The sequence below is a fragment of the Barbus barbus genome, assembly GCF_936440315.1.
Source record: "Barbus barbus genome assembly, chromosome: 31".
NCBI lineage: Eukaryota > Metazoa > Chordata > Actinopteri > Cypriniformes > Cyprinidae > Barbus > Barbus barbus.
Window position 1 is genome coordinate 13,768,106 of NC_136759.1, and position 13,025 is coordinate 13,781,130.

Below are 13,025 nucleotides of genomic sequence, written 5' to 3' on the forward strand. Positions count from 1 at the left end.
TTATATTGTTAATCATGAAATAAAACATTAACGCTTTATTTGAGATTATTATTTTGAGAAGTTGGGAAGATAATATACTTTATAAAATATAATTTGTTAATCTTTTATTATTTAAATTAAGATTTATGATTTATATAGCATTAAACAACTTTAATGTAGTTATACTTGTTTTTTTTTTGTTTACTTGTGTGTGTGTGTGTGTGGACCAAGTAGCCTAATATGTTTTAGACAAAAATTGGAGTCCAACTTAAGTCTATTGTTAGGTTTTCTCTCAAATTAACCTTAAGCATCAAGCCTTGCAGGTTACCAGACAACCCAAAGACTAAAAAACTCGGTCATTTTCAGTGGACTTGACGACAGAAGAATAAATAAATAATAAAAGAAAGAAAGAAGTAAATAGTAAAATGAGGGCTTATAGGGAGCCATTCCAGGCATTCTAGTGCAAGAAAAACCACCAAACACTCCTTGCTCCAAATAAACTCCCGAATTCACTCAGTATTGCTTACTTCAGTAGCCTGGGCTCTAAAAATGCATATAGCCTACTATATAACAACATACAACAAAAATAATATAATTCAATATGCATACTCTTGGTTCCAGTTGAGAACAGGCCATATTCGAATTAAATATTCTTGGAGCGCCGCTCGGCCAATCAAATTCGCGGACTGGAACTAAACGTATAATTCAGCTGTACTTTTCAGCTCAGTATATTTAGAGCTTTTTAACACATTATAGCTCAATATAGCCCGCTGGAGATGCACGTATGAAGTGGAGAGTTCCTCTGAGCCTCCATCAGTTGCTGAAGGAGCCGCTTTCTGCTGTCTGTCATCGTTCAGCAGACGCAGGACTCAAGAGCGCGCTCGTGCCAGCTGAACGTCGGATCACTTTAATCGATCGTGACATTGTGGGATACAGCGATTGTGCGTTGGCCAAGATAACGAAGGATTGAAATTTCGTCTTTCTCGCGAAACCTCTGCCGTTGTTCTGGGGCAGAGCCGTCTTTGAGTCTCCCTTTGAGATGTGTATTGATCTTTTTTAAAGATGTCGTCATCCTATATGTTCATGGGCCGGTTCTTTGAAGGGCAGAGATGTGGAAGTGAAGGAGCACGTTCATTCTCTTCGTTATAACGCCTCATCTGTTGGATACTAATATCAGCCACGCTAATGGAAAATACGGTGAGTGTTGGATAATATTATGCGCAGTCTTCTCAAAGGCTTTTATGGCCGTGTTATATGGGAAAGAGCTTATTTTACACTGAAATATTTTACAGTGGGATGTAACGTTAGTAGTATTACATAATGTGTCTGCGAACATATATTGTTTCTAATAACATCTGTGGGTGTTTATAATAAGCATAATAATGCTCAGAAGTTCTGCTTGTGTCACTTAAGATCAAGTAAAAAACTAATTTACAAATTATCAATAAAAATAATTCAAAACATACTGTAAACATTGTAAATGTGTTTAACAACCAAATAACTGGTTTTATTCAAGTCAAAAATGTTATTGTTATTCACCCTCAAGTAATTTTAAGGGGTCTGATCAAGGTGGAAGAGAAAAAAATATTTTATTTTTTCATTAAGGTGCAGTTTTCTTTTATCTTTTGACTACTTGCATTTAAATCAAGTAAATTCTCAAAATTTCTGTTTCCTATAATATAAAATTAGCATCAACTCACAGTTTATGTGACCATTGTATAACTGACTTAGGCCTAGAATAGTATTTTAGGATTATTAGGATATTAGAGACTGCAAAATAAATAATTTTTTTTTTTGCACAACATTTTGCATTTCAGGGTCATTTTTGTTGGCATTATGTCCCAAGCCCCCATTAATTTGCTGACCCTAGTATTTCAGCAGAACTGATGCTAAAATTCATGGGAACCGGAATCCTAAACAAACACACCTGATCCAACTCGTAAGTTCATTAGTAAAGACTCCAAGACCTCAAATATATGTGTCCCATAAGCAAGACATCGAAAGTGTGCTGTGTTGGTGGTACTTCAGGACCAGGATTGGGAACCACTGCTATAGGACCCCTCTTATTACAGGGCCTTGAATATGCACTACAACGGTAATACATTTTGGTAAAAAATATTTTACCAAAATGTTCTATAATGGACTCCAGGTTTTCCATTTCCTCACTGATGAGAGCAATCATGGGGCGAGTGAAAACATAGATGATCTGATATAAATAGAGAAATGTGAAACTCATGAAATGCTGGAAATTTACATTAGAGAACTGGAACTTACCGTTATATAGGCTACTGTAAATATCCCTGTTTCGTTTGTTAAAGGGGTCACAGGTGGTCTCCCTGGAGCGGCAGGTGGAGAGTGTGGAGAGGAGCATTGTGTTCCTTAGACAGGATCAGCTGTCTCTGCTGCATGGACTACATCTGGAGATCCTGTCCCTCCAGAAACGCTGTACAGGTGTGTGTCATAACCATTCCCACAGTACAGCCAACTGCATTTGATTTTGAGTTGTTTTACACACATAAAACAACATGCATAACCGAATTGAGCAACATTTAATTTATCAGAAATCAAAACTCATTTGATGTCATTCCAAAAATAATGTTGGCACATGATTTAATTGAGTTGCCGTGCCCTAGATGCACAGATCCTGTGCAGAGAAGAGCAGGGTTGCATTGCTCTCTTTGATGGCACAGGCTGCACAGAGAGAACCACGGGTCAATAGCTTCCTGTAAGCGCAGGGTTTGCGTTTTCCCTCTCAGTAACATAGGACACGGCCTTTCTACCTGAACATTGCTGGAAATGTGCTGAGCCAGCTAGGGCAGAAAAACCAGCACACTGCATATTCATCTTTTTGCTCTTCTGTCCTGTAGAGCAACAAATCATGTTAGTTTAAAGCCTTCTCGGTATCTACAGCACAGGAAATCAGTTTTTCTTTTGCAACCCCTTGATATATATTCATACCATTAAAAAGTTTGGGCTCAGTAAGATTTCTTAATGTTTTTTTTAAGTCATATTCAACATTTATTCTGTAATAGTAATATTGTAGAATATTATTACAATTTAAAACAACTGTTATCAATTTTAATATATTTCAAAAGTAATAGATTCGTGTGATAGATTTAATTATAGATTTTTGTGGAAACCATGATATTTTTTCATGATTCTGTGATGAATAGAAAATTCTAAAGAACAGAATAACATTTTTTTGTAACATTATAAATATAGTTACTGTCAGTTTTGATCAATCTGAATGCATCATTGCTAAATAAATGTATTAATTTCTTTAAGATAAAATCATTTTGCCCCCAGACTTTTGAACGATAAGATAAATTAAATTGTTTCATTGAAATGAATTATTATTGCCTTATTTTACTTATTGCTTTTACTTCCATAATCTGGCACATGTCCAAATGAAACGTGTAGGGTGGGACATTTTTATGCACTAAACAATTAATTGAATCATATAAATGCAAAACTAATACTAATTTAGGACGTATGGCATGATCTATAATAATTCTTGAATGTATTGTTTCAAAATGTTTTAACAAAGAAAAAAATAAAGCTTAGAGATAACAGTGTCTGTCTATTACTTACAGAACTTACACAGGAACTCAACATGAAGCCCCCAGGCAAGAGGGAAGCAGGTGAGCTCCGTTTCCTTCCAAAAAATGTTGTTTCATGTATTTGTGAGCAGAGTTTTTGTATTTTTAGCACAGGTGTTCAGTTGTACACAGGAACAACAGCAGTAGGTCTATTTAATACAACAGCATCTAGTATCTAGGTTATATGCAGGTAGATATTGATATTTGTTACTAGATCACATTTAAAAGACTTTGGCAAGCATGAATACATCATAGTGACTCTGATAATAAATACAATTATTCACTCGACACATCTTTTGTTGTTACAATTCCATATAATCTTCTACATTCAAGTGATTGGATTTGAGGCAAATGTATTTTAAATGACTGTGTCTTATGATTGTGATAATTTATCTAAAAAGCAAACCAATCGCACATTAAGAGGCCACTCATTGTTAAGCAGTAGACGACTCCTCTCCATACTGCAGGTCATCCCTCTCTCCTCCAGCCCGACGCAGCCTCATCCTCCCACAAATTGATCCTGCCTGCGTTTTCCTCTGCTCTTGCTGCACAGTCCCAGTGGGGGAGTCCAATTACAGCTTGTTTTTTTTGCTGAGACAAAGTTGGGCAAGGAGACAGAGAGGAATAGCACAAGAAAACTGAGAATTATTTAAATTATAATCAGTGGTGGGGAGTTTTAAAATCTATTTGTGTGAATGACTAATCATTAACTAATCTTGTAATTGGTTACCACAATATGAGCTGAATATACACTACCATTGAAAAGTTTGGTTTTATAAACGTATAATAAACCTTTACGTCGCTGAGCAACACGTATGTAGCACTTGTCGCCACCTACTGACGTAACAGTGTAACCTGCAGCCATTAAAAAAATAAACATACTAACAGTGTGTCCAGAACGCAGATGCACAGGCAAGCGGAAAAGTGAAAGATTTAATGCTGAAATAAAATAATTTTAGTTCCCATGAACAGGAAAAATAAGCTGCTGAAATAACTGTGCGGCGCATCAAAAATAGAAACAGGGCATGTTAACTGATGCTGTGTCGTGACTAACAAAGCCTGCTTGCAATGTAATACTTCTTTGCTGGGAATGATTATTCATCTGAGATCAAACATCAGCATGTTTTGGATGTGTTAGTTTAGTCTTCAAAGAAGCCCAAAGGAGCAAACACTGTTTGATGAAGGAAATGATTTCATAATTTACAAGCGTATTGCATGCACAATGTGAGTATTACATGAACAATCCTCATCATTTTTTGACATCTATCGCTAACTGATTGTTGTCGACATCTCAGTTTCATTACACATTCTATTAAAAGAGTCAGAAGCAGCAAAGAGTGAACTCAATGAGGAACAGTGGAGAGATCAGATTTAGGGATCGGATAACACAGCATTTTCTATAGTCACATTATAAGCTCATCTCAGTCTGGACACATGGGGTGGGACTGAAAGGCTAGCTGTGAATTCAAGACATTCTGGACAAACTGAGACAGAACTGTTGCAATAAATTTTAAAAAGCGAGTGAGACGAGGGAAAGATATGGAGCTCACAGCAGGAGGTCATCAGGTTCATGTGGATCAGGTGTAGAACGTCTGACACTGATTCCTGTAACTCATTTTCAGTCTACTAAGCCTATCATTTATCTGAAAGACATTACATTAATGGAAAATACATGTTTTATCCTTCATTTATTTGATTTTAGTTAAATGACATGTTATATGGCAGCTGTTCTTCCATACTTCCATCTAATTCTAAGCACATTTTCTTACTCATAATTTACAAAGTGTCAGATATGTGGAATTTGCAGTAAAATGAGAGTGATTTAAGATTTGTTAATAGTGCAGTATATCTTTACGTTTATTCTTTTAGCACACACGTTTTTCCAAAGTGAGTTTCTAATGAGAATTTTTGCTGTGTGCCAGCGATTTACTTCACATTTGCTCTATGCTTTGTGGGCATGGTAGTCAAGCATGCTCAGGGAGGTCTTGTCCTCGACATTTAATGTGTCTGATAAACCTGAACAGATGGCACACCCTGCCAGTAACCAGAACAGAGTTGAGATTAGTTGATTTGGATTTACTCAGCGACTCTGCAATCCTTAGGCACAGAAGAGCCTTTTGTCTACTTTCCTCTCCCACATCCAATTACCTTTTAGAGCGCAGATTAGTTAGAAATTTGCTTTCACAGCTAAATCTGATTTTATACGGAGGGGCTTGTACATATTAGTCATGCCTTTTTCATGTCACAAGGTGGATCATACATGAGATCAAATACTGAAAAGAAAAAATAAATGAATACCTTTTTTAGCATGGATGCATTAAAGTAAGGGGGGGGGGGGGCGGTTTCCACAAAAATATTAAGCAGCAAAAATGTTTTCGACATTGATAATAATAATAATAAATATTTCTTGAGCAGCAAATCAGCATATTAGAATGATTTCTGAAGGATCATGTGACACTGAAGACTGGAGTAATGATTGCTGAAAATTAAGCTATGCCATCACTGGAGCAAATTACATTTTAAAATACATTCAAATAGAAAACTGTTATTTCACATTATTACATGGTGTGCATAAGAGACCTTATTCAAAAACATTTAAAAATCTTATAGACACTATATAATGAACAGTTCAACAAAGTTTTTAAATGTTTTCACATTGTTGTAGAATAAACTTGATAACGTGGATAAAACATTGATCTCTCAGTATATTTAAGATTTACAGATCACAAGTATGTCACAGAATATTTTAATATTATTTAAATGGTAGTTATACAATATAATATATTGCATTATAGCCTACTGCAAGATTGTCTGTTGATGTTGACATATTAGGGCTTCCAAAGACAATTTAAGTTGTTCAAGATGAACTTGAAACAATCATGCCATGACTATCATTTCTTATAAATGTTCCTGTAAAAACTCAACCTTCTGAAAGTTGTATAATAAGCAGTGCTTAGACTTTCAGACCATGTCTGTAGTTTATTGAATCTTTAATCGAGTTTTATTACAATAAATGTGTGTGTTCTATATGTATTCCAGAGGTGAAAGAGGAAGAGGAGCACCTGGAAGCTCGTTGCCGGGAGGTGGAGGAGCATCTGCAGGAGCAGCAACAGATCCAGAGTGATGTGCGATGGGAGCTGAGTCAGAAGTCGGTCCTGGTGGGTGCTCTCCGCGCCTGTCTGAAGGACAAGGAGCGCCATTTCCTGGAGGAATTAAAACACCGCAGCCACAGGACCACTGCACTCAACACCGAGCTGCAGAAGCAGACGGAGGTGGCTGCGTACCTATCCTTCCAGCTGCATTCAGCCAAGCAGAAACTCCAGCAGCAGAAGCAGCAGCAACACAGGAGGCCGGCCCAGCCTGGTGCGGACAAGCCTCCTGTCCACCCTTCGCCTCAGGCCAATGCCAGCAGCCCGACCACCATCAAACCCAAACGACGCAGCTCGAGCCGACCCTCCTCGAATCTCCGTACCGAACGTGCCAGGGAGTGTGTGCCACGCGAGAGGGTGACGGGCCCCGAGGAGCCGATGGCCATGCCTGACCCCGCCCTCTTCCTCTACCCCTACAGACACAGATCCCGGCTCCGCCCACCACACAGACACGCCCTGCAGGAAGCAGAGGGGGAGGAGTCAGAGGAGCTCGATCAGGGAGCTTCAGTAAGCAGATTGGCAACAACAGTAGCTAAAGCCACTGCGACCACTGCATCCACCACAGAGAACAACGCAGAATGAGTGTTTCTTTTACAGTTCGACCTGCTTGTTTTTATGATATCTAAACCTGAATTGCACCTTGAGCCCCTTGGGAGAACCTTTGCATTGTGACAGTGACACACGTTTATATTTGCAATACGGTTTGCTTTTTTTACAGTTTGCACATGCGGTGATTATTAAACCGAGGAGAGATTTTTGCTTACGTTCTTGTTCATAAATCCAAAATCGACATGTGTTTATGTTGCTGTAAGGCATTTTTGTAATCAAAAATGACCCTGAGGGCATCAATACACGAACATGAAGTGCTCCATAAGGCCTGTTCTATGGATCCTGCATCTGCAGTGTGTAGTTTTTTCACTGGCTGTATTAACAGGTTAAAGCATTCACACTGACATTTGTGCTGCCCTTACATTAACTGCTGATCTTTTCATATTATACTACGTCTGTTGTCACTGATGAAGTTGCAGACAGGTATAGATAGGTAGATATTTAAAGTAGCAATGACATGAAAGTAGTGACTGATATTTTCTTCTGTATTGTGATGTACACCCAAGTGTAACAGGTTATTGAAATAGAATGAAATGAAAAGAGGGGACTTGGTTCTAGCCATCGGTTGTTGATGGGATTTTGGGATGTGGCTATTGCACTCAAAATGAATGCTAACTTGCAATCCGTCTTGGAGGGATGGAATTTAAGTGGACTAAATGTTTGGTGAATCCTGCATAAGTCACCAGAGAGAAGCCTGTTGTTTTCACTCGAAGAAAAATGGCACAAGGAAAAAAAATCACGCAAAATTATTCAGACAAACCAAAAAACAGGATGAATTTTCATATCCTACTGAATTTAATGTATACTTATTCTTCTTAATATCTCTTGGATATCTGCGCACTTCTCCACAATTGGCAGGTTTAGGGATGTGGGGTAGGTGCGTATTATATGTACGCCAAAAAGCGTATTATATGCACGCAAATACTGTGTGTTATATGCATGTCAAACACGTGCATATCGCATGCACTCCAAAGTCAGATTCTATGTATAAATAACACGTAAAATACAAAAAACATTGTGCTATTGATACGCATTTTTAGTGCCGTATCGCATATTCTTTGCCTTTTCTCTTTATTCTGCTCTCGTAAAAACAACTGAGCTATTTTATTAATCAGTATCAATCAATATCACATTATCTATCTAAGTATTTCACCGGCTTATACAGAAATCTCTAATTTTTCTTCCTAAAGAGAGTGCTGTAAACATTTACATTGACTTAATTTCAGCTTCCGTTACTGAGTAGATTGTGAAGAAAGGAAATGCAAGAAAGGCTAGAATGCATTTTGAATGATCCCGATGTTTTAAATTCGGTGTAGTTAAATTCGGTGTATTATGTAGTAATAAAGTGCTGATTTGCATTTTGCGAGTATAAGTCCGATCGGAACCCTGATCACACCATCAAGATGCATTTGAATGCAAATTCAATTCAGTTAAGATCCGGATATGAACCACGCTCATGCCAGATCCCACAGCACAAAACACGTTTAAAAAGCAGGATAAATCTATTTATTTATTTATTAGCATTATAGGCATTGATGGATTTTTTTTTTCGCATTCTATAAAAGATGTCTGTCATTTATGTTCAGTAAATCTTAATCAGAACATCTACACTTGAAAGGTGTTTGGCTTTCATGCAAATTGCCATTTGGATGTAAATGCAGTGACCTCTTCATTTTAAGTAATAATTCCTAATTGTACACTTCCAATAACCATCTTAAACATTTGAGCTTTTATTAAAAGGAAAATGCAATGTAGTAACCCAGAAATCACTTTATTTAGAGCTGCTGAAGCGCTGTCAGTGTGAAAGCGTGTCCCTGCTGTTTACTTGCTGCAGACGCAGGATGTGCGGAACAGGCTGAAGTCAGTGTCCTTGTGAACTTGTTACTGCTGAGTCTTTGTTCAGCTGGGGTTTTTTTATCTGTATGCCCTTGTGGAATAGCTCATCTCAGATATTTCTGAATGATCAGGTTGTCTGTCTGGTGTCACCACAAGTGCACTCTCTCAGCCCTCCAGATGCGATGGGGATTTTATCCCCTAAATACTGCTTCAGTCAGACAGATAAATCCTGTGTGTATGAGATCTATACAGCCCGAATAATTTGCTTAAGTGCTTTATCTGGTGTATAGTGTGTTTATATGTGGGCTTGTTGATTAGAAGAGAGTGGGCTCAAGGGTCAGCGCACCATTGTTCTGCCATCATTAAATGAGCCAGTAATGCCCAAAGGACTGATTAGCTTATGCTGTAATGTTTTAGTCTGATGTTGCAGATAACATGTTTGCATTTGTGTCATTAGAATCACAATGCTGTTTGTTTTATAACTGTATGTGGGCAGGTATATGTGCATATAACAGGAGATTTGATGACTAATAGCAATGTGATACATATCGCAAACATATTAAGTGTTTGTATTGTAAAGCTTGCAAGCTTGTAAATTCATAATATGCAAGATTAGATGTGGTGTGGTATAAACTGAGGCTTAACTCCTGCTCTTAGATGTGTAACTAAGAGATGGTCAATCCATGGAAATGGATTGTATGAAAGTGACAACATTACCTTTCTTGACAACTAACAGAAACTAATAATTTAAAGCATTGGTCTCAAACTCAGTTCCTGGATGGCCACAGCTCTGCACAGTTTAGCTCCAACCCTAATCAAACACACCTGATCCAGCTAATCGGATCACTAGAAACTTGGTTGGAGCTAAACTGTGCAGAGCTGTGGCCCTCCAGGAATTGAGTTTGAGACCACTGATTTAAAGGAATAGTTTTCTCAGAAATGAAAATGTGCTGATATTGTTCCCACCCTCAGGTCATCCAAGATATAGATGAGTTTGATTCGTCATCAGAACAGATTGGGAGAAATTTAGCATTACATCTCTTTCTCACCAATGGATCCTGTGTAGTGAATGGGTGCCGTCAGAATGAGAGCATCAAAATAATCCATATGACTCCAGTCCATTAACATCTTGTGAAATCCGCGTCGTAAGAAACAAACCAATCATTAAGGCATTTTAAATTTAAACCATCACTTTTGTCCAAAATATGAGTCCATAATAGCCATAATAACGCTTCTTTCAGTGGAAATAGTCCACCGCCTGTTGTCCTCTGACATCAAAATTCACCAACATATTTGTTTAGAAATGTTTTGGACTGTTTCTGCTTGAGCTGTGCATATTTCTCTTTGGATTTAGACATTACTGGAGAAAGCAATATTATGGATAAAGGACTTGTATTATAACCATAAGCAATAATTTGAGGTTAAAGCAAGTTTTTCGCACAAAAACATGATGGACTGGATTCATGTGGATTACTTGCGGATTATTGTAATGTTTTTATCATCTGTTTGGACTCTTATTCTGACGGCACCCATTCACTGCACAGGATCCATCGGTGAGCAAGTGATGCAATGCTAGATTTCGCTCAAATTTTCATTTTTGGGTGAACTATTCTTTAAATAATGGGGCCTAAAAAGTAGGCTATACTATAGAAGACCTTTGTGTCACAAGCCTGTAACAACAAACATCATTTTGCAGAATAATGTGACATTAAAATATTTAGTAGCATCTGTTTGAAACTGAGCTTTTCTAAAGATATTTACAATTGTATATGTGGTATTTCTCTTTGCTTTATTAGATCAGATGATAATTTTGCTTTGAATATTGAATATAAGGTTGTTAAAAATCCAAATATGAAAAGCAGCCCTCACAGGGATTGTTACCGAATGCATAAGATGTTTCCTTTCATCTTAAAATTGTGTCTAATTTGACACAGCCCTAACAAAGTGATATTTGCTTCACTCAGGGTCTGAAACCTTATTTTGTAAATGTATACACGTATGCCTGACACTATTTAAAAGGCCTATAACCAGTTTTTGTATTGTATCAGTTCAGAGATAAGGAGGATTTATAATTCAAGTAGGTTGTGTTAGACTGTGATACATCATATAATCACATCCACTAGTTAATTAATAGATTTCTGTTTTCAATTTAATGATTCATCTTGGAAACAAATTGATGCTAATTAAATGCTTAATTGTTCTTAAGTTATTTATAATTGTGATGTTAAAGAGATAAGCAATACTGCCTCACAAGATGACTTCTACATAATCATATTTACAACATTTTGAACATTGTGGTGAAGTGTAAACAATAATCCATAGATACAGTACATGCAATATCTGATTTTTTTTTTCGATGTTATTTTGTAGTCCACTTTTCATAAGCAGTGTGATTTTATTTGGCTTTTTTGACCTTAAGTATGGAATAACATGTCTTCCCTTAAACTGACTGTTATGTGGTAGAGGTTTTAAAACAGCTATATAAGTTTTCTTGTTTTTAAAGGACAGGAATATGACTGGGAAAGAAGTGATTAGAACCAAATTCCATGGGAAACTGCAGTAATGTTAACACTGTATTTGCATGTTTGGCCAATGGCCAATAACAGACACCAGTGTCCTGTTTCACAAACAATTTGGAAAGTCTTGAAATGTACACAGTAATTCAAATCTCTGACGGCCCACAGGAACATTGTGCAACAATAATGTTGCAATAAATAATCCACTGTTTACTCTATAATATATGATTAAAGGGGTTTATTAAATCACTGTGTCAGTCGTTATTCATGGTTATCAACATATCAACATCATTCACTTCAAAGAAAAAAAAAATCCTAATCACTCTGAAATGCAAAGCCATACTCAAGAGGAAACGTTCATTACATTTAAAGCAAGATTATTAATAAAACATAATGAAAATATGTTGCTGACTCAATTGCATGAGTTTTACACATACTGTAAAAAAAGTTGTAAATATTAGAGAATGACATTTTTCAGTGAAAGAAAGGTGTTTTTCAGCTTTTTTTTTTTTTTTTTTTTTTTAAATAAATACCATTTCAAAAATATTTTTTTAGACAAGTGACTGAGTCGTCACTGCAACAAAACAAAATGGGACACGTGAAAATAAAATAAACACCCCTATTAGTAAAACTCATAATAAAAAATAATAATACACAGAGATATGTTCCTATATTTGACTTCATGGCAAGGTTAGAATATGCCTTAGATTTCAGGAACTATGACACAATCACAATATAGCTTTTTATTAAACATGACAAACGAAATACACATTTATAATTGCATTCATCAGTGCAAATAAATAATTTATAAACCAATAAAGTTTGGGGTAAAATGTACAAATGAACAAAGATGAGTCTTTTTATTCATCTCATGTCTCTTCATCTTAATTGCAGGCCTGTTTAGATATTGGAAATGATGGGAAATAGTTACAAATAAAACCGAGGTTTTGTCTTCATACACTTACATTTAAAATACAATATATTATAAATAAAAAAGGATCCATTTAGGCCCACTGCTTCCACAAATTCACTTGAAGTATATATAAGCTTATCATTAAATATTTTAAAGTGGGTTTAAAACACAATTATTTTGTAAGTGTTTTACTGAATCGTTTTTACTATTGTTGAGGTATAATGCAGATCCTTTTATCTTTTTTCATTTAATTTACAGCCAGGAATTTCAAATCTGGTTCACGTAACATATTTTAATGAACTGTATTTAATAAAGAACGCACCAAACAACCGAGTCAGTAAAACGCTCTTCTCCAAGTGGAGCTTTCGGGCTTCCGTAGACGTGTGTGTTGGTGGGTGGGACAAATACAAAGGCAAGCAGGTCA

General features: G+C 36.5%; 1 protein-coding gene across 1 annotated transcript; it reads left to right on the forward strand.

The window, feature by feature from the left end:
* Nucleotides 1-817: 817 nt before the first annotated feature.
* On the forward strand, nucleotides 818-8,078 carry LOC306851391 (coiled-coil domain-containing 92B-like). Its single transcript, XM_079387583.1, has 4 exons — nucleotides 818-1,176; nucleotides 2,298-2,430; nucleotides 3,573-3,620; nucleotides 6,618-8,078. The coding sequence occupies exons 1-4, from the start codon at nucleotides 1,165-1,167 to the stop codon at nucleotides 7,307-7,309; spliced, it is 885 nt and encodes a 294-aa protein (XP_079243709.1). The 5' UTR covers nucleotides 818-1,164; the 3' UTR covers nucleotides 7,310-8,078.
* The last annotated feature ends 4,947 nt before the right edge of the window (nucleotides 8,079-13,025 follow it).

Coding starts and splice junctions, on each gene's coding strand:
- LOC306851391 (XM_079387583.1), top strand. Junction 2,431..3,572: donor CCTCCAGAAACGCTGTACAG/GTGTGTGTCATA, acceptor TATTACTTACAG/AACTTACACAGGAACTCAAC. Junction 3,621..6,617: donor CCCAGGCAAGAGGGAAGCAG/GTGAGCTCCGTT, acceptor TATGTATTCCAG/AGGTGAAAGAGGAAGAGGAG.